Source organism: Onychostoma macrolepis, chromosome 17 (assembly GCF_012432095.1).
Source record: "Onychostoma macrolepis isolate SWU-2019 chromosome 17, ASM1243209v1, whole genome shotgun sequence".
NCBI lineage: Eukaryota > Metazoa > Chordata > Actinopteri > Cypriniformes > Cyprinidae > Onychostoma > Onychostoma macrolepis.
The window spans coordinates 8,448,115-8,475,367 of NC_081171.1; the positions used below are offsets into that span (position 1 = coordinate 8,448,115).

A 27,253-nucleotide genomic window follows, 5' to 3' on the forward strand; every position below is an offset into this window, starting at 1 on the left:
ACTGACTGCACCTGTACGGCCTGCCGGCGGCCCTTTGAGCGCGCGCGATCAGAAAAAAAAGACGCAATCTGGCTGATCATCAGCAACGCAATGCCTCTCCTATGAACACTAAGACCACGTCCACCCCTGCCACCTCCATCCCCCATCCCCGTTGGGCAAAGGGTCCAAATGATCACTTGATGGTGCTTCGTGAACACTCTCGCCTTTTATGGCGGCGCCATTGCGCATGCAAAGATGTACCGGGAGATGCGCGATCATTAGACGGCCGATCGTCATTTCCAAAGGCAAATATTCCCCTTCAGAGTCAGAATAGGCGAATAGCATTTGCAACACATCCTCACGGTACAACTTTTTATTAGAAAATTGGCGATTTTCTCTCACAAATCTCACAATTTACTCAGACGCTATAAACTGAACTGCTTCCGCATCAATGACACCATAGTTCACTTTCTCTGCTATTTCCTCGAACAATTTTGGTCTAGAATCGAAGTACTACATGTCTGCCATCTAGTGGTAGGGAATACAAATGAGATATTACACTATATTAGGAACTACAGTCAATTTAATGAAGTATGACGTCTTGTCGCAATTTTGCGACTTTGGCGCTTAGAGGGTTAAACAGGGGTACATCTGGCTATCCAGTTCTCCAGCGGCATCAAGTTTCTTTTTTGTGGGTAAGAAGGACGGGGGCTTGAGGCCATGTATCGATTATCGAGCACTGAATGCCCAAACAGTGAAACTCCCATATCCACTTCCCCTGGTCCCGGCCGCTCTCGAGGAACTCCGTGGGGCCCGCATCTTCTCGAAGCTGGACCTGCGCAGCGCGTACAACCTCGTTCGCATCCGGGAGGGTGACGAGTGGAAGACGGCATTCATTACTCCCTCATGCCACTACGAATATCTCGTAATGCCGTATGGCCTTGCCAACGCCCCTTCTGAGTTTCAAGAATTCATGAACGAGGTGTTCCAGGAATTCCTCCATCGGTTTGTCATAGTCTACATAGATGATATCCTGATCTATTCCCAGAACCTGGCCGACCATCGCCACCACGTTGCGCAGGTCCTCCAGAAACTCAGACAACACCATCTGTACCTAAAGCTCGAGAAGTGTGAGTTCCATCGCCCCATGGTGCAGTTCCTTGGGTACATCATAGGAGAGGATGGTATCCAGATGGACCAGGGGAAAGTGACTGCCGTCACCGACTGGCCCACTCCTCAGTCAGTCAAGGAACTCCAGAGGTTTCTGGGTTTTGCCAATTTCTATCGCCGGTTCATCAAGAATTTCAGTTTGCTCACAGCCCCACTCACCACCCTGCTCCAAGGAAAGCCCAAGTCCCTGTCCTTCGATTCCAGCACCCACGAAGCGTTCCAGCACCTCAAGACCGCGTTCAGCACGGCCCCCATCCTTCGTCATCCAGACCCCCAGGTACCATTTGTGGTGGAAGTCGATGCCCCCACCACAGGGGTCGGGGCCGTGCTGTCCCAGCAGTATGGTGAGCCTCCTCGCCTCCAGCCTTGCGCTTGTTACTCCAAGAAACTGACCCCAGCGGAGCAGAATTACGACATCGGCAACAGGGAGTTATTAGCCATCAAACTGGCCCTGGAGGATTGGCGGCATTGGCTGGAGGGAGCCAACCATCCATTCACGGTTATCACAGACCATAAGAATCTCCAATACCTCAGAGAGGCCAAGAGACTTAACCCCAGGTTCAATTTCACCATCACTTACCGTCCCGGAAACCGCAACTGCAAGGCGGACGGGAAGAAGGGAAGATTTACGTCCCATCCTCCCTGCGGCAATCCCTTCTGGGCTCAGTTCACACGGTACCGGGTTCTGGACATCCAGGCAGCCAACGGACCCTCTCACTCCTCCAAGCTCGGTACTGGTGGCCCAGTATGTCCCGTGATGTCACCAGGTACGTCCGTAGTTGCTCAGTCTGCGCCACTTCTTCAACTCCCTGTCAGTTACTGGTGGGCAAGCTTGTGCCTCTCCCCATTCCACGTAGACCCTGGTCACACATTGGGATTGATTTTGTAACCGATCTCCCAGAATCTGAAGGAAGCACCTGCATCCTGGTGGCAGTAGACTGCTTTTCTAAAGCATGCAAATTAATTCCTCTCCGTGGATTGCCAACAGCTCTAGAAACTGCAGAACATCTATTTCACAACGTATTCAGACAGTTTGGAGTTCCTGAGGATATTGTGTCAGACAAAATCCTCAGGAATATTGCATATTGTCAGGAATTCATCTCTCACGTTCGGAAAGCCTTCTTCCGCCTGCTTGGAGTCACAGTCAGCCTTTCTTCCGGTTATCATCCACAAACCAATGGCCAGACTGAGCGGAAGATTCAAGAACTCGGACGGTACCTCTGGGCATGCTGCCAGGAAGACCAATACAGCTGGAGCCGTTTCCTCCCGTGGGCCGAGTATGCACAAAACTCTCTCCGTCAGAACACCACAGGTCTAACACCATTCCAGTGCATACTCGGCTACCAACCACCGCTCTCTTCCCGTGGACGGGAGAGCCCTCGGAGGTTCCAGCTGTAGACCACTGGTTCCGAGTGAGCGAGAGAGTGTGGGACTCAGCTCACATCCACCTACAACGGGCAGTGCGGAGACACAAGGCATTTGCGGACAACCGACGTGCTCCCAACCCCAGTTACCACCCAGGAGACAGAGTATGGCTATCCACCCGTGATCTGCGACTCCGCCTGCCCTGTAAGAAGCTGAGTCCCCGCTACATTGGTCCGTTCAAGATCCAGAGGCAGATAAATGAAGTCACGTACCAGCTCCAACTACCCCCCAGGTATCGCATTCACCCCACGTTCCACGTTTCCCTGCTTAAACCCTGTTCCTCTGTCATTCCAGATCAGCACGAGCCGGAAGAGCCTCCTCCTCCTCTAGAAATCATGGAACAACCCTCAATCTACCAGGTCCACGACATCTTGGATTCACGGCGACGAGGTGGCCGGCTAGAATACCTCGTAGACTGGGAGGGCTATGGACCGGAGGATAGATCCTGGGTGGCCCGGGACGATATCCTTGATCCCATGTTACTACAAGATTTCCATCGGAACCATCCTGATGGTCCCGCACTCAGAGGCCGAGGTCGCCCCCGTCGCCGTATAAGGGCGTCAGGAGCCGCCCCTGGAGGGGGGGGGGGGGTAGTGTCAGAGAGTCACAGTCACCGCTGCCCACGGCAATCACCAGATCACAGTCACCTGATTTCTAATCACCCGCACCTGTCAACCCTCATCAGCACTTCCATAAATACACACTCTCTCTGACATTCATCGTCCGGTTTACGGTTCACATGCTGAAATGTAACCTGACTCAATTATTACCTACCTGCTTCTACTTACCTGTTGATGTGCTGAGTTTCTCCCCAGTTTATTCAACTTCTCTCCAAGACGAACTCCCAAGTCTCCTGGTTCCAGTTCTCAGACGATCCTGTATACAGAGAAAAGCTGTTAACCTCCCGTCAAGGCCTTTGGACATTATCTCACACCAAGATACTCACCCACGTTATTCTCTGCACTCTCCAGTCTTCTGATCAGTCAATAAACCTCACTGTCATTCACTCACCTTTGGTTTACGTCTTGTTTGTGACATATATATATATATATATATATATATATATATATATATATATATATATATATATATATATATATATATACACACACCAAAAAAAAAGAAAAACTAAATTAAATAATACTTTCAGTAAAAAATCAACAAAACTCCAGAGTAACCTTCAAACTTCTAGTTAAATCTCAGCTGTCACAAGTAATACAGATAAATTGTGTGGGTGTAACTAATAAATACGTCTTAGTGGTTTAGCAGAGGCATCATTGAGGTTAATGTGGTTTGGAGTAACATGAGGGTGAGTTAATAATTGAGTAATTTATCTGAATTTCTGCTCAATCAGCAGCAGGCAGACATATCGACAGAGTTCAAGCATATTTAATTTTTGTAGCACTAGCAAAAACATCACATTTCTCATTACTAACGTCACTGGTTCTTATGTTTTTCACTAGCATCTTCGTGTCTACTGAATCCAGCTGTTCTAACCACAGCTGCTTTTGGCTGCAGTTCAAAACAAGTAGCCAATTGTGTGGTTCAAGAGGATGCCAAAGGGCAAATATCCAATTGGGTCAGAGCTTAAGTGGTAAACCAGGAATTTTAGGATTTGTTGTCTACCACAATTTATAATTTCATCCAACAGTTTGTAAAAGCAAAAACAAAACAAAAATGAATTCACTAAACAGAACACCATGAATCCATACACAATGAGATTGGAAAGTGTAAAACATTTCTGCTTACTTGAACCTATTTAAAGGAATAGTTCAACCCAAAATGAAAATTTTGTCATCATTTACTTACCATCATGTTGCTCCAAACCTGTATAAGCTTCTTTCTTATGCTGAACACAAAAGAAGATATTTTTAAGAATTTTGTAGAACCAAATATTTGTCGGTCTCCGTTGACTTCCACAGTAGGAAAAGAAATACTATGGAAGTCAGTGCGGACCATCAACTGTTTGATTACCAGCGTTCTTCAAATTATCTTCTTTTATGTTAAACATAAAAAAGAAACTCATACAGGTTTAGAGCGACATGAGAGTGAATAAATGATGACAAAATTTAAATTTCGAAGGTGAACTATTCCTTAATTTTTAGTCTCAATTCAGTGCATCTCTGCAATTAAGTGCATCTCAATCTTAGTGTATGTTATACTGAACACTCATTTCCTTCTAAATTTCTGTAATGGCCTTGACTGCTTGGAGGAGCTAGTAATGAGCAATATACATGAATACTAAATCAGAAGAATTGACAAAATTATGAAATCCTGTATTAAAAAGAGCATGTCTCACTTGAGGAACATGCTTTGTTAAGTCAACTACCTTTGTTGGTGGTAAAGAAGACAAGGGTGAGCTTGGCTCACAAGTAACCACTGGTTCTGATTGGTGTATGGCAACACAGCATGACTGAAACAACGCTGTACTGAAACTTGAAAACATGCTGTTAAAGGTGTTTCGTTAAGAGCAAAAACAAAATGTATTTTGTACTCTGGTGATCCTGAACAGTCTGATCTCAGACTTTCTTAAACAAGAGAACTTTAATTAAAGCACCACACTGTGGCAAACAAAGAAACGTGACTCATTATGAAAATTATGGAGCATGACCTCTACAGATGTAAAAATAACTTCAATAGTCAATATGCAGCCTCATTTGTAATTTAAGCAAGCAACCAAGTAATTACAACGTGTACTGAATGCAAATATAATGTCCTAAAAACATGCTAAGTGAAAAATATTATACAACCTAAAAAATGGCTAATTATGGATCCATTATAATGTAACAAACCTTGTGATTTATTAAAAAATGACCTCTAGCAAGAACTTACCATGACATAAACAAGACTGTGTTCAACTAAAACAAAGAGGCTTCAGGCCACAAAAAAGACACAACACATCCCTTTTGAATAAGAGAGCACAACCTTTCACTATCCTCTTTCAAACTCATGCTTTTCCCCTCTTTTTTTTTTTCACGGCGAGAGAACTGAACCATACTGTTGCTTAGCAACTTTTGAAGTAATTCTAAGACCTACCCTGAACACAAGGACAAATTACCCTGCAAGTATGTGAGCGCTACACAAAAGCTCTCTCTACATATGGATAAATAAGAGATCTACTCCAAGACATTATGTTTAGTATTTACACAGAGTAGTTTAGAAGTATGCTCAGAGACTCTACTCTATGTCTTTTTTGTCTCTGTTGAGCTCCTTCTCTTGGGATTTTACTGGAGATCTTAATTTCTCTTTTAAACTAAAACCCTGCTGGAAGACGGCTAAAGTGCTCGACTCATCAACCAGTAGTAAATATTTTGAAACATGACTAGAAAATATAGGTAACACTCATTTTGGTTAGAGTTCACATGGTTTCTACAGTAAATTCCATGATTTTCCATGACCTTTCCAAGCTTTGAAATCACACTTTTGAAATTCCTCTCCATAATCAAGGTTTTTGTGATAGTCCAGGAATTCCATCTGGTGAAGTCATGAATACGCAGAGACAAGCAATATTAACTTCTCCATTGTTGTTCAGTCACAGTTCAAGTAGAGTGTGACGGTTGGTCGGCGTGGTATTAGTCCCACCCCTCTTTCACAGTGATTGGTTAGATGACTAAAAAGTGACAGCGATAAGCACTGTGTTTTACCCAAAGTTGAACATTCTTCAACAAATAAATGCTCAGTGTCTCGTCACGCTTTTGGTGTTTTAAAAAATAAAGTGCTCCCATTGAAAACAATTGAGAAAAAACGCTTTGGTGGACATGCGGTCAAACTAGATACCATCCAGGCACAATCAGAAGCTGGTTTTAACTGAATTTAGCACAAGGTCAGAAATGCACAGGTATCTGAACAGTCACAATACTCACAAAGGCTGAAGGCAGGTAGAGAACTCCAAGTTCATAGGAACGAACCATAATCTGAGTGTTGTTCTTCTCCAGGGCGCCCCAGGCAGCTTTTGATAAATTGGCACTGTGGAGGATACCAGCAGATGAAGTTTCATCCATGTTTCAAAGTCAAACATTCATGTAAATGTCACCTAAACTAGAAGTGTTAGCATTAAACATGTCAAAGCTAAAGGATATTGTCGAAGAGATTTTTTTCAAACTGCACTGAATAATTAATGCGTTTTGGACTTAGATGTTTAAGAATGACAGGCTATGCCTGAAGGCTTTGCATCCACTGCAGGCTTTAATCTTCATAAAAAGATCTATGAATAACTCATCGCCGGACACCACTGACCTAGAGACACTGCTCACGATCTCCCTCCCTGTGTATTTCAACCACGATTAAAGCCACCGCTTTGAGAAATGCCGCAGGAACAGTGGCCATTCATGCTGCCTTGAGATGAAAATCGTGTGGGCTTCAATACCATAGCCACAGGAACATCATGTGTTAAAAGATTTGAATAAAGAATATCTTTGTCTGCTGGTAAAAGAGAGGGTTTTAAAACCAGAATCTCTTCTCAGTGATTGGTTTTCTAGGGCAAAATCGCCAAAATACAAGCGTTCAACTGCTGAACTTAACATGCTATTCCTGGATGTAATCTGAAAGATAATCAAAGAGAAGAGTGTTCTTTTACCTTGTCATTGCATTTTATAACCCACCTGCCGCTTGACCACTTCGCCACCAATACAAGTCTTTAACACTTCAATTGACCAATTGCACCAAAGGGCTTTGATTATCTGTAAAAGCGCTGTTGCATGAGTGGTTCGAGGAAACTTGCTAACGTCCAGAGTCCATAGTGTTAACTAACAAACATATAACCTCCCAGACTGAAGAAACAGGAAAGTGGTTATTATTTTGCTAAGAAACAGCCAATGAAAGAGAATGGTATAATCTTCAATAAACAAACATATCAGATTTATGTTGTGTAAATAAACATTTATGGAGCCTAAGGGACCCTTCAAGTGGAACACTATCAACACAGCACAGAAGACACAAATCTGCCAGGGATCAGAGAAAAACAAGCCTCCTTCTGCCAAGAGCATTATTTTGGCAGCTATGAGCAACTCTCTGAAGAACAAAAGAGCAGAAACGGTGCTGATCTAATCCAGCTTAGCATTAACATGTCATATTCAAGGCAATAGAGATGAGTTTTGGTGTTTGTTGTAAAAGACTAACACAATCATATATACTGTATGCATCATCGACAAAACCTATGAGTAACCACAAACTGATTTCAATGCTGATGCAATTATGTTTAAAATTGTGTATTTCCTTCTAGACTGCTCTTGTTATTTTGTGGCGATGTGCAATTTGGAGATGATCTGAACTGATACGTGATAAAGACTTAATTATCTAATATTGCTAAAGCAGCTTGGATGTGAAATAACAAAAAGACATAAAATTTCAATAAAACAGGCGTTTAACATGATGATATATGATTATATTGCCTATTAATTTAAAAGTGCACTGTGTAATAGCAGAATTGCAATCTGTATTTGAAACCATTATTATGGCTTAATAAAGCCATAAAAATTTTTCCTCTAAAATCTAGAAATTTTAAGTTGCATTCAACAAACTTGCCACCAAGGTTTTTACCTTGGTTCACTAAAACTACTCAAAACATTTTTGTTAATTTAAATTAAAATAAAATAAAATAAAAAAACAATAAAAGAGTCATACACGAACAATTTTAAAATGTTAGCTTGACAACAAGTTTAACAAGTTTTAGTTGAATCACTAAAACTGGAAATAAAATTTAACTGAACCAAAACGGAAATTAAAATAATTTAAACATATTTAAAAAAAAGACAAAAATGTAGCTAAAATAAAAACTGAAAATGTAAAAATAAAAGCTTATTCAAAATATGAATAAAAACTATTATAGTATATAAATAACACTAAAATAACTTTGCTTGGCACAGTTCTTCAGCCTGCTGTGACTAGAGTTGCTATATCTGATCTGAAATCCTGACTGTCAAACAGACCTAAAATGAATTCAATTTAGCAAGCAAGTTACTTCATCATTCTAACCTTGTGACAAGGAACCAGGCTAGTTGTGTGAAGTCCGGTGAAACCCTCATATAGGTTTTAATGTGAGGCATCGCATTGCTCCTGCCAGTAACATCAGCATGCCAGCCACTGTTTAGAGGAGAAAGATTGAGAAGGTAAGTGAAGGAGAAAGAAAATGGATAAACACCTGCTGATATACCTTTCCTAAGTGCAAAAACACCCAAAGTAGTATTTCATGCCATTTGCAGGTGCAGAGAGATGATGCTTTAGGGCGTACCGTGCAGACGAAGAGGAGAGCTTTCTGTCTGATTGCTGTCAGCATTCAGGCATGAATACAGAAGTCTACATGGACTCATTTAAATATACTGAGTAGAAGTGTAGAGTGTGCACTCCAGAGGGGGACTGAGATTAAATCTACATCGCAACAGGCCCATCTCTGATCACTTAGCAAAATTGAGGCGACCAGTAAAATAGCTTATTTATGGTTATAATGTGTTAAAATGATGGGAGAGATGGGATAAGAACCCAACTGAAATTTCTAAGGAGCAATTTAAGGGTCAGACAACTCTTGGGAAAGGCAGCTGTTTAGATCACGAGGTCTGGAGCACTGCCGAGGAGCCTTTTCAGGAGAATATTTATGGTAACATTTAAAAAGAGTCATTTTAGGCTGAATATTGATGAGTACATTGTCAAAATGTTTTTTTTTCCTTTTTTCACAGAGATAGGAGAACTTACTGGAAGTAAGAGTGAAGCCAGAGCTGTTTTTGAGCCGTCTGTATGCTGTAGGGTAAAGATCCCCCAGCTGCAGGGATAAGAACAGTTAGTCGTCATAGGTGGAGGTGCAAGGAAAAAAATATGTTTTGATTTCAGAGTAAAAAATGAATAGCCTTACCTGGATAGCCTTCCAAACTGTTTCTCACATTTTCCACAGACGGGTAAACCTAGAAATTACAGAAAGGATTAATTACCTTCTTGTTTTTTTTTAGTTTATGTCAATTTGACTAAAGGTTCAGTAATATTCTTTTCTTAAAATAAATTAATACTTTTGTTTAGGGATTCAAGGATGGATTCAATGGATCAAAAGTAACAGACCTTCACATTGTTAACGATTCTATTTCAAATAAATGCTGCTCTTTCCATTCTCAAAGAAAAAAAAGGTTTCAATTTCACAAAAATATTAAGCAGCACAACTGACTGATAATAAGAAATGTTTTTTGAGCACAAAATCAGCATATCAGAATATTTTCTAAAGCATCATGTGACAAAAAATCTTATAATCCCCAAACTATTGAACTGTAGGCTATCTATCTACCTATCCACCCATTATACCTACTGAAAACACTAAGAAACTAGACAGAGCTAAACTGTCTGACTTGCACAACACAGATATGATCTCAACAGAAAAGTAGCTTTGTGCATAATGTGTTCTTTATATGTCAACATTTAGAACTTCTGAATAATTTCACCTGTCCTTAACAGTTATGGAACTGAATCACCTCAAGAGTTCAACAGAGTTTCTGAAGCCTGCTAATTGTAAGAGTCTTCGGTCTTTAGAGATGACACAGTAACATTAAAGGCTTGATGGTACTGTCTGCCATCTTTCTCTGTGCTGAAGACTCTCCGTGTGGTGCCTTGACTTTTCAACTGACATTTAACAATAGCTGCATCAGACAGAAATCAATCTTCTATCCCTCCATCTGAGCAGATATTGTTATGCAAATAACAGAATGGATGAGAATTCTTCCTGTAACGATTGTCTCTAACAGATCGTGCCGAGAGAGACTTGAAAAGGTTTCCTTTTTTGCAAAATTGGAATTCAAGTATTGCAAATGGGAACATGCTATGAATACTAATTGCTAATTAAACACGCGGGACATCAACAAATTTCAAATTTCATAACTCAGAGGAATTATATACTGAAATACATGAATGAGGAACACGCAGATGCACATGTGCGCTCCGGCGTCCCTCCTTGATTCTAACCTAATTAAAATGGAGACACAATTGAGGGCTCATTTATCCTGATAGATAAGCAAGCTGGTAGGACAATATGCAACTGTGGTTTTTGTAATATCCATCTGGCCACGTCGTTTGCAATCCAGAGAGGGTACGGCAGCGATACGAGCAGATCTTTTCACCGCTTCAGCATGCTCTGCGGGGGCTGTTCGAAACACTCACCAGGAGCATCTGTGTTTCTGGACTGGCTACTGATTTCCCTGCCTTCCCCAGTGTGGTCAGAGTGCGCTGGAACTCAGCTGCCAACCATTTAGTTTTATCAAGTCCCATGGAGCCAATACTGGAGAACTGGCCAAGCACGTGCCAACGCTCTTCATTCTGCACGGGCTTCGTGTGTTCGCTGAGCAGCTGAGAGAAACAAAAACAATGAGTGCATGTCACACTACATCAATATTTGCATGTGTCTAATTTGGCTAGCTTTTATCAAGTGACAGATGAATTAGCAACAAAATTGGACACATAGCCTTTGACGTCAACAACAGAAGATATGGGAAGTGTTTTTACTTCTCTTTTAAAAGATAATAAGCCTATTTATTCTAACTATCAGACGTATGCATGATTATATGGTCGGTTAGATGTTATTTTGTACATTAGTATTTGTTTTGCTCTACTGTCAGCAATCTTTTCAAAAAAGCCCTTGACCTATTTTTGGTTCCTGACCCACCAGTTGAGATCCACTGATGTGGGCCGAGTCTTATGAAGGTGTAAAGAGTGTGCTCTGTTTGAGTCAGTTATTCATATCAAAGCGCTGATTAGATAATGTTCAGTGTGACTTCATTTTAGTACAGAAACTGATTTCTTCTGGCTGTTTCTGAATCTTGCCAACACCAATCCAACACATCGCTCTGCCTGTGTTATCTGAATTCCCTCAGTAAATAAGGCATGAAGAGTACATCTCCAAGGCATCCCGCAGGCGCACAATGCTTTTTCATGAACATCAATCATTCTTAAGTCTAGGCGGAGAGGAACTATTGCCTTTGAAGGAAAAAGACTTGAATCACACAAAAACATTACTTTTCTTAATCGTAGATGGCCCCACTTCTGCATGGCAGGTCCTTGATATCTTCCTGGAGTTGAACCAATGAGATATACTCTATACAAGAAAACATATAAAAGAAGTTATGTGATTTAAAACATTTTTTTTTTTATTATCATTTAGATTTTTTATTAATTTAGATATTATCTATAATATTAATCACCATTTAAATGATGGAGGTGGGATTTATTTCTGCAATTTTCACAACTTATCAAATTAACCAAGTCATATTAGTAGAACCAAACCTGACAGATATGCTGAGTTTTATTTAGAAGTCAAACTGCAAATAAACTAGGTATTCATGAGAAGAACAGTATAGTCTGCATTGTCTTCTGAGTCATGTCTGTGAAAAATAATTCCATAATTCCATACTCTGATCATAAAGTCTACAAACTTTACTCTGTTTTTTGTTTTAATTTGTATACTACCATTCAAAAGTCTGGGGTCTGTAGGATTTTTTTTTCAAGAAATTAATACTTCCATTCAGGATTCAAGGATAAATTCTGTAAAATGTATTCTGGTTCCCACAAAAATGTTAAGCAGCACAACTGTTTTCAAATTTGATAATAATAAGAAATGCTTCTTGAGCACCAAATCAGCATATTAGAGATTTCTGAAGAATCATGAAATGCTGAAGACTGGAGTAATGATGCTGAAAATTCAGCTTTGCCATCACAAGAATAAATCATATGTAACAATGTATTAAAATAGAAAATGTCTGTCTTGGCGAGCGTTCAAAAACATTAAAAAAAGTTTACAATGGTATCATCTAATTTACATAAACCCACAACTAAATGGCACGAAAAACTACATAAACTGATGATTTACATGTCAATCAAACAGTCTCAAAATGGATGGTTTCTGCCAGGATAAGCAGCATTGTGAATGCCTTTTGCAATCAGTCAAAGGTCTGACTATGCTAGTCTGATATCACGTCATCTTTCTAATTTGAATAATGGCTCTTTCACTTGTTAAGATTCCCACCTTGTTTCTGACAGATCATGCTGTTTGATGCGGTCAATCCACTCAGCAAGCTCTGGAGCCCGGTATGCTTCCAGGTATTCCAGCAGGTCGCTTTTGAAGTTGGTGGGAGACTCCCCCGCTGTTTCCGGACTTCCCTCCGGTAACCTGGGGTATAGAGGACTCATCCACATCCTGTCATAGAGATACAAGTAACAAATTTACTAATGAAGGGCGTGAATCATCGAAATGTTACTAAGTTCGACTGGGGCATGTCATATTTGGCTTGCTTGTGTTAAATGCCCGTTTAAAAAACAAAAAAGTAATGTTTAAAAGAATGCCTCTGAAAAAACAATTCCAAGGGCAATCACAACAAAGTTCATTAAAATAATTCATTCATAACAGTCATTTGTTTGTGAATCAGATTGCATTAGTTTGTTTTTGTGCACATCCCACAAAGACAACTCAATAGAAGGATATTGTCTGATATCATTCCACATCTTTTTATTGCGTCACATTCAATACAGACTGAAAACTCACACTTAAATGTTTAAAATATGATTTCTTTTGCCATGGCTCAGAAGATTCAGTAGTGAAGGGGCATCGCTGCTAAGAACAAAAGCAATGGAGTAAAAGTTAAATATGTCTCTCCATAAAATTAATTCAGTGAAAAAATATAAAACATGGGTTGTCAAAATTCTATATGGATTTTCATTCACCTCAATTAAAATATGGGGAATAATTTTACTATGGCTGATAGCAATAAAGCAATTTATACACTAAGTCAATTTCTAATAATATTTTGCTAGTTAACATTTTAACTTTTGTAAAATAGATCAACAGAGACCCCTTCATAGTATTAGGCTTCTGCATTCTACAAGTGAACACATTCACGCAAAAAAAGACTTCAACGTGCTAGACTTCTCCTAAAGAAGTCCAATAACTCATGACTGTAGGAGTGTGGGGACTCGTCTTGACAGACTGGTTATAGTATATTCCCATGAGGCTCAAGGATAACAAATCAATATGGATTCAGATTGGAGCCATTGCAATAAAGGCAGCAGAAAAGCCCTTCAGAAGAGACTTGAGAGGAAGAACCTTCATCTGTGTGAATAATAATGAGAATGTGGCTTGCGCTGCAATATAGAAGGGATACCTGGGGTGGGACAGAACCAGATGGGGAGACATGTCAGACCTTTAATGATATTCATTGTGCTTCACTGTGGTCTGAAGCTGATAGAGACAGGTTGGCAAATGCGAGGAACAGAGGGTGCATTCTACATAACATTGACGAAATACTCTGGCCTTCACGCAACTGCATTTAGCATTTGCCTAGTCAATTCAACTATGCCTTACTATCATGAGAGAGAAAAAAATGTTGCTGTTTAAAAGCTTTGCAATTTTCATGAGAACAGCAGATCTATTATCCATTCAGCCATGGTCCCATCCTCGCTCATTACTCAGGCAAACACACAAGCACATCTTTCTGACACTAGGTGGCGCTATATGCAGCAAATTTATGTTTTTGTTAATAACTCCAAAACATCATGGACTGGAAACAAAATATCTATATCCTATCTACAGTATGTCCTATAATATCTATAATGTCTAATTGAATATTGTAATTTCTGAAGACACATGCTCCAGTTACATCAATTGTTGGTGATAAGGGGAAATCTACGGTAAAACGGTTCAGCTGTAATTAAATTCAATGTGAATTATCATTTGCTACCCCATTTTACTATGGAAGCCCATTTCCGCCACTGAATAAAAAAATAAAAGAAAGGTTATTGCGACTTTTTTCTCAGAATTGTGTGATATAAACTCACAATTGCGGGGTATAAAGTCAGAATTACGATCAATAAAGTAACAATTGCGAGATAAAAACTCGCAATTCTGGCTTTTTTTCTCGCAATTGCGAGTTTATATCTCGCAAATCTGATGTTTTTTCTCCGAACTGTGAGATATAAACTTGCAATGGTGTGTTATAAAGTCAGAATTGCGAGTTTGTATCACACAATTATGAGAAAAAAAGTATGAATTGTGAGATAAAAAGCCGCAACTACCTTTTTATTTTTTATTCAGTGGTGGAAACGGGCTTCCATATTTTACACTAAATTCGGGTTCAGTAAGTAAGAAATTAATAGTTACAAAAGATTTATATTTGAAATAAATGCTGTTCTTTTGAACTTTCTGTTCATCAAACAACCCTGAAAAATGAACCATGGTGTCCACAAAAATATTAGACAACACAATTGTTTTCAACACTGTTAATTAGAGAAATGTTTCCTGAGCACAAAATCAGCATATTATGATTATGATAATGAGCAAGAATGATTTCTGAAGGATCATCATGTGACACTGAAAACTGGAGTAATGTCTGCTTAAAATTCAACTCTGCCATCACAAAAATAAATGACTTTTAAATTATATTAATTTAGAGATCTTTAAATAGTAACAATACTGTAAAATATTGCTGCTTTTACTGTATTTTTAATCAAATAATAGCAGCCTTGGTGAGCATAAGAATCTTCTTTCAAATGATTGTTCACAACAAGACCAAAAACATGAATAGACAATAGTGCCAACTTTGATTAAGTGTTAATTTTACAACCAAATGTACAACCACTGGCATTTTCAGCTGGATAGAGATGCTTTGGTGGACACACTGCCTTATTCTTTCAAATTTAGCAGCTGTGGCTATTTTCTCCACTTTTCTAGCCTGCCAATCATTTTCATGTGTGGTTACACTTTATTTACAGGGACATTGAGGACAAGAAATGATGCATAGAGCAGGTGGGAATGGTCTTGGGAAATATTAAGCCGAATTCAAACTCACATCGCCCATTTAAAAACACCATAGAACCATATAGCAAAGCATGTGCACTAACCGCTACGTCACAGCTCCAACAGCATTTAATGCCCTCTTTGTGAACTGAGGGCAGTACAGGTTGAGTGAATGTGCCAATATACTGTACTATGTTTAATTGTTTGAATATATGTATGCCAGCGGCATAAATATTAACTGCTCAATTTAGAGATTTAATTTCCTCCTCACTAATCCACAGCTTAGTGTGGTTGATAACCTAACTGCCAGCCTAACCCTATGACTCTGGAGCTTTTGTCTTCTTAATGGTATTCTGTTCCTGATACACTGATAATAAAATTGAACCTAATAACCGAAAGCGATTGCTAATTCATTGGCCATCATTCTGAACTGCCTGCTAGCTTCTGCTGGTATGAATATGACACCATGGAGAATATCTTTATTAAAGGACAGCTCTCATAAACCGCTGCTTCATTTAAGCAATTATTCCATGTAGCTAATTTAAACACACCATTTCGGGTCAGAGAGGTGTCTATAACAATGTGATTGGTTTATTTGGATTTGCAGAGCTCAACACTCAATCCTATTTAGGATACATCAGCTTAATTTCAATTTACTCTAAGTGTCTGCTCAGTGTGTTGTCATAGCAACAGACAAATGTGTCAATAGGACTAGCGAACGCACCACTTTCATTTCAGATATGAAACAAATGTTGGTGTATTCAGAAAACGAGCAACTATAACAGAGAGCACAACATAAACAGCTTGTTTCTAAATTGACTGCACCGTCAGCTAGAACGTTTCCATTCTGACCATTCATTCACACGAGTTTGCTTTTAGCCCCTCCCATTCCATGCTGGACCACCTTACCCCTGTGTTTTCTGGTACCAATCGGCTCGGATGAGGTTTGAGGTAAGAATGATGACTCTGAATCCCTCCTCGTACCAAAGCAGCATCATTTTCCTGCAAAAGGCAACTATGATTTTATTATGATTGATCTTACATAATGACATTCATTTGATGCAATCTTTTTCTTTCATTTGTGTCCATCAAACAGTACAAAACACAACCATTAAACCCTATGGCACATTTACCAAAGACTCAATATTACTTCTCTGCATAATAACTTTGATTTTACCTAAAATCCATGGCTTTCTGTGTCAAGCAGCATAAAAGAATACATTTAAACACTGGGGCACATTTATTACGCCTTCAGCTTTTGTGTCATATTAATTCTAACAAAAGCTCCACGTATTGAAATACAAAATCAATTCTATGCTGTTCTTTGTGTGAAAATGTATTATTTCACTTAATAAAATAAGAAAATAACTCTCCATGTCCTTCAGAGAGGGACATTTAGAACTCATTTAAAGGCAAATTAGCACATGAAGACTTGACAAAGGTGTTCGAGGAGGATTATACTGCCAATCTTTTTGTTCTTTTGCTTCCTTTTCTGCTGAATTTATATAAAATAAGACAAGCCGTTTAATTCGCTCCCCTGGAGTCAAAAATGCTCAATCCTGTTATGTCTTTCTCTGTTGAATAAAACATGAAAGATTCTTGTGCGAGAAAATAGTACTCTAGGAATACATCACATTGAAATTCAATGCTGCGTCTGTTTATCATCTAATTTCAACTCATCACAACAGATGCTCAGTTGATAATCTGCACACCGGCAAGGACTGCGAAGATGATAATACTCATTTGAGGAGTGCTACATTCAATATGCATTATTCTACTGACTGCTAATAAAACCTAAATCCTGATCAAGGTGTTAATGAAATTATATAAGCGAGCTACAACACGACCACTGTTGCACTGTTACTTAAAAACCAAGCCACCACTAGAACCACACCAATATATGCTTTCTGAATGTTTCATTTCATAACTGTGAGCATAAATATGTTTTGATGTTAGGTGCTCTCCAGACTGAGCAAACTGCTTTATCTATATTCTGTGATGGTACTGATGGGATGTGGCCTCATCCCAAAGTAGTCCCATGGTTCAGGTGTGGACTTTGTGCAGGCCAGTAAAGCTCTACACATCAGACTCAGACATCAGCATTTAAAATGGGGGGAAACATCATTATGAAATAAATGTTTTTCTCAAATACACGTTGGACACAATTATTGGCACCCCTAGAAATTCTTATGAGTAAAATATCTCTGAAGTATATTCCCATTCATATTAACGATTTGAAAAAATCGAAACTGCCTGGAAGATGACGTGTGTCTATATCGTCCTAATGCACGGTGAGGAGGAGAGTTTGAGTGACTAAAGACTCTCCAAGGACCACAGCTGGAGAATTGCAGAAAATAGTTGAGTCTCGGGGTCAGAAAACCTTTAAAAAAATTGTCAAACAGCACCTACATCACCACATGTTGTTTGGGAGGGTTTCAAGAAAAATTCTTGTCGCTCATCCAAAAAAACCTCCAGCATATTCAGTTATCAACACGACTGAAACTTCAAATGGGACTGGCTTCTATGGTCAGATGAAAGTAAAAAATGAGCTTTTTAGCAGCAAACACTCAAGATGGGTTTGGTGAACAGGGGGATAAAAAGTACCCCATGTGTACAATGAAATATACTGCTGTATTTTTGATGTTGTGGGCCTATATTTCTGCTGGAGGTCCTGGACATCTTGTTTAGACACATGGCATCATGGATTCTATCAAATACCAACAGATCAAAAATCAATAAGTGACTGACTCTGTTAGAAATCTTATAATGGGCCATGTTTGGATCTTCCAACTGTACAGTAATCCAAACACAAACCTCAAAAACAACACAAGAATGGGTCACTGGGCACAAAACCAAGCTTCTGCTGGCCATTCCAGTCCTCTGACCTGAACTCTATAGAAAATGAGTGGGTGAACTGAAGAGAAGAAGCACCAACATGGAGCTGGGAATCTAAAGGGTCTGGAGTGATTCTGGATGAAGGAATGGTCTCTGATCTCTTGTCAGGTGTTCTCTAACCTCATCAGGCATTATAGGAGCTAAAATTTAGAGCTGTTAAACTGGCAAATGGAGGTTTCAAAAAGTATTGAATAAAAGGGTGCCGTTAATTGTGGCCAATGTGTATTAGAGAAATGAAAGCTTAGATTTTTGTGATTTTTTAAAATAAAAGATAAAAAAGAATTAACAATGCAGATAAATTTTCACAGCATTCTTTGATCATATTTACCAAGGGTGCCGATATTTTTGACCATGACTGTATGTTTAACAATGTAATGTACAGAATTTTTACTAGAAAATTCAAGCTTAAGTCTTATTTTCTTCACCCACTGCCTCACTAAAATTATACAGATAAATAAAATGTCCAACACTCACGTATGATGTGTGCCAAATGCAATATCCAGTTTGGCCTGTTAAAAACAAGAGAGAGTTTGATTCAACAAGAAGCATTTAGTATTCCTTTTTTTAAACGTTAAAAAGCCTGCCAAAAAGTATTTTTATATGTTTTTTTCCAATATACACACAGTTACTGAAAGACATAATATTTTAGAGGACCTCAGACTACCATAAAGTTTAATGCTTCCCTCTAGTGGAAAAAGTAGGTTATTGCAAAAATGACAGAACCTGGCAGAAACGAATATGTGGATATGGTTTTGCTTGCTCGATTAACCGAGCCTTGGACTCTCTTTTTTCTCCGTGAACGAGTATGACCGGTTTATCCCTAAAAACAACAAAAACAAACAGCATAAGTACTCACTGACATGTGTTCAGTGTGGTGAAATGAGTGTGCAATTCTACATCAAATCCAAAAAGGTGAGATTTCATCCTACCTGAATTCAGGTGGATACTGCTCCACCATCCATGGAATGTCAAAGCAGTAATTAAACTACAAAAGAAAAAAAAAGATGTTGATCAGGATAAAAACATTTGTATTTTGTATGGTTTCTTTAGTCTCTTTAGCTGACACAATACCTGAACAGACTCTTTCAGGGTTCCAAACATTGGAGAAAGTATCTCTGATTATAGAACAGAAGGAGAAAACAGATTATTAAAAGATGATTAGAAATATATAACATGTATCAGAACTTTTTTTTAAAAAGTAGACAAACTCTTTAGATACCTTTGATATGGAGAGCTCCAGTGTTGAACTTTTTTGGTATCCCAGTGACTTTGTTTAAATAAAAACGATACATGTCATTTATAGACAATAAATTGGTCTCAAAGAAATCAGCTGGCTCTTCTTTATAATAATTAGGGCCATGAGGACTCGGAGGACGCTTGTCTTCAGTCTTCTTCTTCTTTGGACTTACATTAGACTTCTTGGGCTCTTTTTTCGGGGCAGGTGATGGAGTTTCATCATCACTGCTTGAGAGGTTCCAGCCTGCCTCCTCTGTTTCTCTCTTTCTCTTTACAGAAGGTGAAGGGTTGCTTTCATATTTTACAGGGATCGTTTGATTCACATGTGCAGCTTTCCTGGCCTCAGATCCCATGGAGGGAGCAGATGGTTCTTTTACAGAATGGGTGTCCTCATTGCGTTTTGGACTCAGCTTGGGCTCTTGCTTAAAGAAAGTGGTGATCGTATCAGGTTTTCTTTCTAAATCAAGTTTAATGCTTGGTTTGTTTGAATCCTTCTGAGGTGTTGGAGGAATAACGTTATCCTCGTCCTCACTATCTGATATGGTCCACTTGCCGTGTTGACTGTCCTGGGACATTTTTGTTCAGCTGTGGATCACAGTATTATTTTACTTTTATAGTTGCAAACAATAAACTATATACTGTAAACTTTCATACTATGTAATGTATACAACACTGTCTGATTTTGTCTTAAAATAACAACTTTGTGCATTTGCACAGGTAGATGGAGTTTGTACAAAAGATAAATACTTGCATAGAAGATAGATCGTAAAGCTACACTGTATGCGTTACATAATACCAATGTAGTTCAACGTAAATGAACACAGACTTACAAAGAGGCGGGAAGAGGAAATGTAAGGCTATAAGAAGATAATTTTCAAATTGTTAACTGTTATAAAGAAAGATAAGTGCTGCAAATATACAGCTACAAAACTACTAGACCCTTGTCCATTTGAAAGTAATATCATAACAGCACCACAACAGTTCGCTGTGTTTTGATTTGGCATGCACTCGCTCTGACTGTTCATTCCACATGTAGCAACAGCAGAGACGCGCCACAATGTTCTTCAAAATAAAAGTCTATGATACTCGACATTGAACAATCTCATAATTTCGACTTTAATTTCATAATTATGACTTATGTCATCATTTTGACTTTATATGTTTAGCTTTCAGCAAACACATACATTTTAATTTTTTTTTTTTTAATTAATTTTATTTTTTTTTTCAGATGTGGCGGAAGTGGGCTTCCATAAATATAATGTTTTTACAAAACATTATATTCAACGTTATGACACTGGGATTTTTTAAAATTATTTATTTATTTTATTTTTTTCTCAGATACAAAGTTTCATTATGAGCTCAACATTCTAAAAGTTTTATTTATTAGTTTAAAAAAAAAAGACAATTAAGTGACAAACAAAATTCATAGAATAATAATAGAATTATAATCAAAATAATAATGTAAGTATTGTATAATAAGTAATGATTATAATGTAATATGTAATACTTTAACACGTCTAGGTTATTTTTTTTTTATCAGTATTTCATTACAACTGCGTATACTGTGTTTGTATTTTTGCATTGATGGGAGTACTTAATAACTGTCATGAAAATAATGTAAAACGCAAGCATCCTTAGTTGCCCTAAAATAAGCTTTTTCTTTAAGCGGAATACAATTTTTCTTACATGTTAATTAATTGGTTTGAGGGGTGAAATATGTTGATGAAAGATTTCTCGAAAGTTACTTGCAATGAGTAGCTTTTTACACTTTTATTTTGAAAATAACGAACTATTCATCATAGATCATTCTCATGTTTCTAACCAGTCAGCGTCTCTGGTACTGCGTGCTACTAGACAGCCAATCCCTCACATCCATACGGTTTCTATGCAAACATATACGACTTTCCAGAAGCCTTCAGATTTGTATTTTATTTTTTTCTTATCTAGGTTGTCTCAATGCAAATATTCACAACTGGAAGAAGCTTTAGGAGTGAGAGAGAAATAAACAATGCCGAGAGGAAAAAAATGGAGTTGGTAAGATTTGAGTTAATGTTGTTGAACGATGTCATGACGCTTGTGAAACAGCTTTGTTTGGAACAGATTCTGGTGTGGATGCTGAGTTGACATATACAGTATTTAATGTACACATGACAATATTGTGATCAAGGTAACGTTAAGTGGTTCAAAAGTTAAACGACAGAACATTCGGTCACATTTCTGTGGAAGTGAACGAGCATGGGATGGATCTGTGCTGCGTTATTTAAAAAGCGTGGTGTTGTAGCATTTAGATAACATGTTAGATGTGAATAGAAAAGTAAATGAGATTTCTTGACATTACAGACGCAAACGAAAAAAACATTTCTCTACCTAAAGAGAGAAAAAGTGTTCCGCCCGAACAGGGACTTGAACCCTGGACCCTCAGATTAAAAGTCTGATGCTCTACCGACTGAGCTATCCGGGCTCTGAACGGCGCTCTGGGGAAGGGCAGCTAAATCACTACTGGTCATGTAAAATGCATATTATCTGTTTTGAATAGCAACCTCAAATCATAACGATCATTGCAAAGAAGTAATCTGCATAATATTGTCTGGTCATAACACGTGTTGTGCCTAAATCGGTGACCTACACCACTAGAGAAATCCGTGACTAGAGGTCGCTGTTCATTATAAGTTTGTTTGTGCGAGAACGCGCCTGTGAACGCGGCTAGGAGTTTGTTGAAGTTCTTTGAATGAGCAGTGCTGTGAAACATGATTATTTATTGCTTGTTTTATTGTTATTATTATATTTTTTGTTTGAGTTTTACCTTTCTGATTGTTATTTGAATCACTAAATACATTAATGAAACAATCCAGTCCATCCGGATGCCACTGATGTACATTATATATAATTTACATTTTGATATTGTTTTTTTTTTTTGTATTCTGTAAAGCTCCTTTGGAAATTATGTTAAATAAAATGCATAAAATATAAATAAAAACGTCTGTAATGTTTACTTTATTACAATTTTTTTTATCTGCTCAGCATTTAATCTGTATTTGAATGCAAAAGAGTAATCCTTTGAAACTCTAAAGTGTTTATTTCACCTTTGATTTTAGTATTGTGCTAAATTCAATTTTGTGCATTTTGGGTGTTTATTAGGTGCTGTTTCGTTCACTTTATATTATCAGGTATTAGGTGAATGTTGTATTTTAGACATTAAGAGTAAAACAATGGATTTGTATGTCTGTCTTGCACTTTCCATTTAGTATTTCTGCATCAGGGCAATATGCATCCTAGGATGTAAAATAGAAAAGGTTAGACATGACCGAAAAATGAATTTTGGTTAACATTAAAGCCATGCTTTCTGAAATGGTGGGGTAATGGATTTTGGTAACCAATTATACTGCCTCGTCAGATTTAGTGTTCCTGCTGTATGTCTGTTGTTTGCATCAGAGCAAAATGTTTACTAAAATACAGAAAAGAGAAGTTTAGATATTACCAGGGTAACTTTGTATAAAATTAAAACTTTTCTGTGTGAAATAGAGAGGGGTAACAGACTTTGGTAACCCGTTATGGTGCCCTGTTGGATTCTGTGATCCTGCCGTATATCTATGGCTGATGATACATGGGGCAACGTTTTGAGCAATTTTGCCGGGCAACTTTTTTGAGCAATGTTGCTTGGGCAGTTTCCCACTGAAAATGGATAACACATTTCTATCTGGCTACTTTAGATCGGTTGTGGACCATGTCTCTGGTTGCCTGTTGACCGTCCACAACATTAAGTTGCCTGGCAACATTGCTCAAAAAGTTGCCCTGTGTACCATCAGCCTATGTCTGTTCACATCAGAGCAATATGCTTTCTAGGATATAACACAGAGGAGATCTGGCATTACTAGAGTGAATTTGTTTAACATTAAAGCCATTTTGTGTGACATAGTGGGTGGTAACAGATGACCACCTGTTATGCTGACTTGTTGGATTTGGTGACCACGCTATATATCTGTAACATCAGACTAAAATTCTTTCTTTCTGTTTTACAGTACCACTGATTTATTTCACATGTGTATTTCACCACAGCATTTCAACAGACACCCTCGTCACCCTGCCGTGCTCACAGTAGTGTGCATGAACGCCAGGCTTATTCTCCCACAAACATTTACTGGACAAGTGATCTCTAATCACAGATTTCTTTCATCTGCATTCAGTGTTAAACACAGATTCTTTTCTTAAAAATCCTATGAACATTCAGTACGATCCCTCTCTGTTTACAGTCCAATTTCATATGAAACGTATGTTTCTGATTCTAATGTTGCCACTGCTGGGGTTATACATACTTCTTAATAAAGATTGCAGATTGACTCTGAATATAATATATCCATGTCTATGTTCTTTAGGTTTTCCTTCAATGTGATGTGGATAAGAAAGGTTATTTATCCAGAGAAGATCTTAAGATAGCAGTGGTCATGCTTTTTGGATACAAGCCATCAAAGGTACAGAAAATAATCAGAATCACTTGCTTGATATTTTCCAATATATACATTTACTCTCTTTAACTGAGACCCGCTTGGTTCGTTATTTCTATTCTGGGGCCAGTTGCATAAACTTAGCCACCATGTTAAGACTGTGTCTTTAGAACTAGTTTGACCAACTAGCAGTTGCCAAGGGGTAATCAGTCTTACTTTTCCAATACAAATAAGACCAATCCACCTTTTCATAACTGAATTAAAAAAGTTATGACCAGTTATGACCAGAAAAAAAATTAGGTGACTAACTTTTTAAGACTAGTCTAAACAGTTTATTCAACCGGCCCCTGGGGTCAGCTGCATAAACTTAGTCTCTATGTTAAGACTGTCTTCGGGTGTGTTCAATTCACACTGAATTAAAAAAATTATGGCCAGTCTTAAAGAACTTTTAAGACTAGTCTATGCAACCTGCCCCTGCTGGGATGTTGACTAGCTTTGATTCCCTGAATGAATCGTTCTTTTGATTTAGATCTTCTTTGCGCTGAACCGATTCAGACAACCGGTTTGAACGATTCGTTCAGGAATCGGACAGACTGAAATCAATCTGAGCCGTTCTAGTGCCAACAAATCACTACAGTGTTAAATAAATTAATAAGTAAAAATATTATTAAAAAAATTTAAATAAAAAATTTAGTAAAAAAATTAATAAGATTAGCGAGGATGCCACACCCATGATCACATGACCAAAAACGGTACAACTATTCCCTCGGCGCCTCGAACTCGAAGTAACCATTGTATAGATGACATATTATGTAGCGTTGCTGTTCGTTAACGGCCTTGTAGAAAAGGGGCATTATGTGTGGATTAAAATGCTTACCTTTTGGTTTGGAACAACCATTCAGTTATTTTACCGGAGTAATTTACAGTTCAAGTGCGAAAAAAGCTCTTTGGAAATCGCCTACCATCTAATTCAGACATCTGTGGTTTGTGAGTGAGCAAAAGTGAGTAATAGTAAACTGCCTGAGTATTTGACTGCTACAGCGAAATGTGAGTTACTTTAATAAGATAAATGAATAACGAATTCAACAATGTTAGAAATATTAAACGTTGTAGAAATAGGTTTACGACTTCAACACGATGTGCGCATGCGCAAAGCACTTGCCGCCGCCCTTTATGTCGATAACTGCCAGAAGTGGATTGATCTCATTTTATCGGACTGTCAGATAATCAAAACAGTTTTACTGAGTGAAAACATGATTTCAATGCCTACATAGGGACAACTATTTGCGTGTCAAGTATAGCCTACATATATTTTACATATTGTACATTTCATGTGATTATATATATATATATATATATATATATATATATATATATATATATTTACAGTTTTGCTTAATATTTTTTTTTATTTATATATTTTTATTATAATTTAACATTAATTTTGTATTTTCTCTTGCAGTCAGAGACAAACATCTTGATGGAGAATGGCACTGACTGTCCAGGTAAGGGCATAATATCGTACCTGTCATATTGAATTACTGCATCACAGTTTGCTGTACAGTTGTACACATGCCAATGCTGTGTATTTTAGTGTTTTGCGATTTACCTTAAGCAGACGCTCAACCCACATTGATGTGCAGTCTAAAATTAAATGTACAATTTCGCTCCTGATTTATTTTTTTATGTGGAAAACCAAATTTTATACCGCTCAGGCAAAGTGAAAGGAAAAGGAGCTTGACGTAGATACTGTGTAATCTTTTTACACATTGCCAGTAATGAAATCCTGACAAACAGCAGTAAATAATGTTGCCGTGAAATGCATACAGGATTTCTACAGGCCCTTTTGACAGACAGAAACACTGAGGAAAATGGGGGTTTGGCAGGACAGCATTTTGAGGGAGACATTAAATGGTTGAAGACCTAGATTAGTAAGTAATTTGTTTCTTGTTTTATCCCACAAGCAAATTGCTTTTGTATGCTGCCCTGTGGGAAAGCAGAAGATAATCTAGTTAAAGTGGCATGCTTTGTGTGATGAAATATTCCACCATTAAATCTTGCTCAGAGCAAATGGTGAATTAAATTGCCCCTCTTTTGAATTTCATGTGATTACTAAATTAGTGATGGTCGGGAGGAGAGGGTTGCTGCTGGTGGTGATGTGGGAGGCTTGACTAGACTCAGTAGTGAAATGCTTTGGCAGGCTCATCGCACGGAAAAGAGGCCACTTAAGGCTTCAGTGCTACACGGTGTTCACAATACCGCTGCCACTTGCCTAGCCCACTCACCCCCTTGCTACTGTCCTTTTCTTTATCTCACTCTCTTTCGTCTCCTTTTAGTAGCAAAATAAGCGAGAAATGGAGGAAAGGTCACACAGCTAGCTGTCTTCTAATTACGATTTCTAGTGCCTCTATTTTTATCACAGAGGCATGAAAGCTTCAGGATGTGAGATGTTGTTGATTCAGAAATCCATCCACAATGGTAACTGATGGATATTTAAAGCTGCAGTCCGTAACTTTTTTGGGTTAAAAATGATCCAAAATCAATATTTGAGCAAGTACATAACCAGCTAGTGTTAAAAAATATCACCCGATTCACAACGGTTAACTTATAAAAATGTTTTCTAATTTGAGTAGTACGGGTAGGTTTTCGTGGGAAATTCGAGCATGCTGCCGTGTCATTATGTCACATCTGTAAACATAAAGAAGTTGTCCCACCTATTAGGCTATCGCATGTGAGGATCCTGCAGGTGACAGATCGTTTTTAGTCTTTTCTCACAGCAGCTGGAAATATTAAATGTATCATTTTGATGGCGGATTGTAATCCAGAAAGGATTATGTGTTTATGAAACGCATGTGAATGAAATGAAATTATATTCCAGTTTTAAATGTGCTTCTGATTACAGATAGCCTGGGATTACACAAGATTTGTATTTTAAAGACAATCAGTTCGAAGGAAGCATAGTTTGCTTTTTGGGTTAAAAGAATTTCGGTAACACTTTACAATAAGGTGTCATTTGTTAACATTAGTTAGTGTATTAACTAACATGAACAAACAATGAACAATGCATTTAATACACTATTTATTAATCTTTGTTAATGAAAATACAGTTGTTCATTGTTTATTCATGTTAGTTCACAGTGCATTAACTAATGTTAACAAACACAACCTATGATTTTAATAATGCATTGATAAATGCTGAAATTAACATTAACTAAGATTAATAAATGTTGTAGAAGTATTGTTCATTCTTAGTTCATGTTTACTAATGTTGTTAACTAATGTTAACTAATGAACCTTATTGTAAAGTGTCACCAGAATTTCTTAATATGAACTTCGAATGTTATGACAATTAGAG

General features: G+C 38.1%; 2 protein-coding genes and 1 non-coding gene across 11 annotated transcripts in view; 1 reads left to right on the forward strand and 2 right to left on the reverse strand.

Moving 5' to 3' along the window:
* tdp1 (tyrosyl-DNA phosphodiesterase 1) overlaps positions 1–24,913 on the reverse strand; it is a 40,419-nt gene extending 15,506 nt beyond the window's left edge. The window contains exons 1-15 of one of the 4 annotated variants that reach the window (XR_009266741.1): positions 20,287–20,502; positions 19,440–20,041; positions 19,292–19,335; positions 19,150–19,205; positions 18,944–19,040; positions 18,695–18,729; positions 16,235–16,327; positions 12,563–12,733; positions 11,557–11,635; positions 10,705–10,890; positions 9,419–9,467; positions 9,262–9,328; positions 8,548–8,655; positions 6,811–6,909; positions 6,438–6,540 (exon numbers count right to left, since the gene is read on the reverse strand). Coding sequence is in view for 3 of the 4 variants with exons in the window: in XM_058749564.1 (XP_058605547.1) it covers positions 6,438–6,540; positions 8,548–8,655; positions 9,262–9,328; positions 9,419–9,467; positions 10,705–10,890; positions 11,557–11,635; positions 12,563–12,733; positions 16,235–16,327; positions 18,695–18,729; positions 18,944–19,040; positions 19,150–19,205; positions 19,292–19,335; positions 19,440–20,031 (1,680 nt within the window). In the remaining variant the exon portion in view is untranslated. Of the gene's footprint in view, positions 1–6,437; positions 6,541–6,810; positions 6,932–8,547; positions 8,656–9,261; positions 9,329–9,418; positions 9,468–10,704; positions 10,891–11,556; positions 11,636–12,562; positions 12,734–16,234; positions 16,328–18,694; positions 18,730–18,943; positions 19,041–19,149; positions 19,206–19,291; positions 19,336–19,439; positions 20,042–20,286; positions 20,503–24,775 lie in introns of those variants that run through there. The other 3 variants (XM_058749564.1, XM_058749563.1, XM_058749565.1) reach the window with 3 other exon arrangements.
* efcab11 (EF-hand calcium binding domain 11) overlaps positions 21,302–27,253 on the forward strand; it is a 76,101-nt gene continuing 70,149 nt past the window's right edge. For all 6 annotated transcript variants that reach the window (XR_009266743.1, XR_009266742.1, XM_058749580.1 and 3 more), the window contains exons 1-3: positions 21,302–21,490; positions 23,830–23,925; positions 25,361–25,403. Coding sequence is in view for 4 of the 6 variants with exons in the window: in XM_058749580.1 (XP_058605563.1) it covers positions 21,413–21,490; positions 23,830–23,925; positions 25,361–25,403 (217 nt within the window). In the remaining 2 variants the exon portion in view is untranslated. The remainder of the gene's footprint in view (positions 21,491–23,829; positions 23,926–25,360; positions 25,404–27,253) is intronic.
* trnak-uuu (transfer RNA lysine (anticodon UUU)) lies at positions 21,845–21,917 on the reverse strand. The gene has a single exon. It is a non-coding gene; the product is annotated as a tRNA-Lys (tRNA).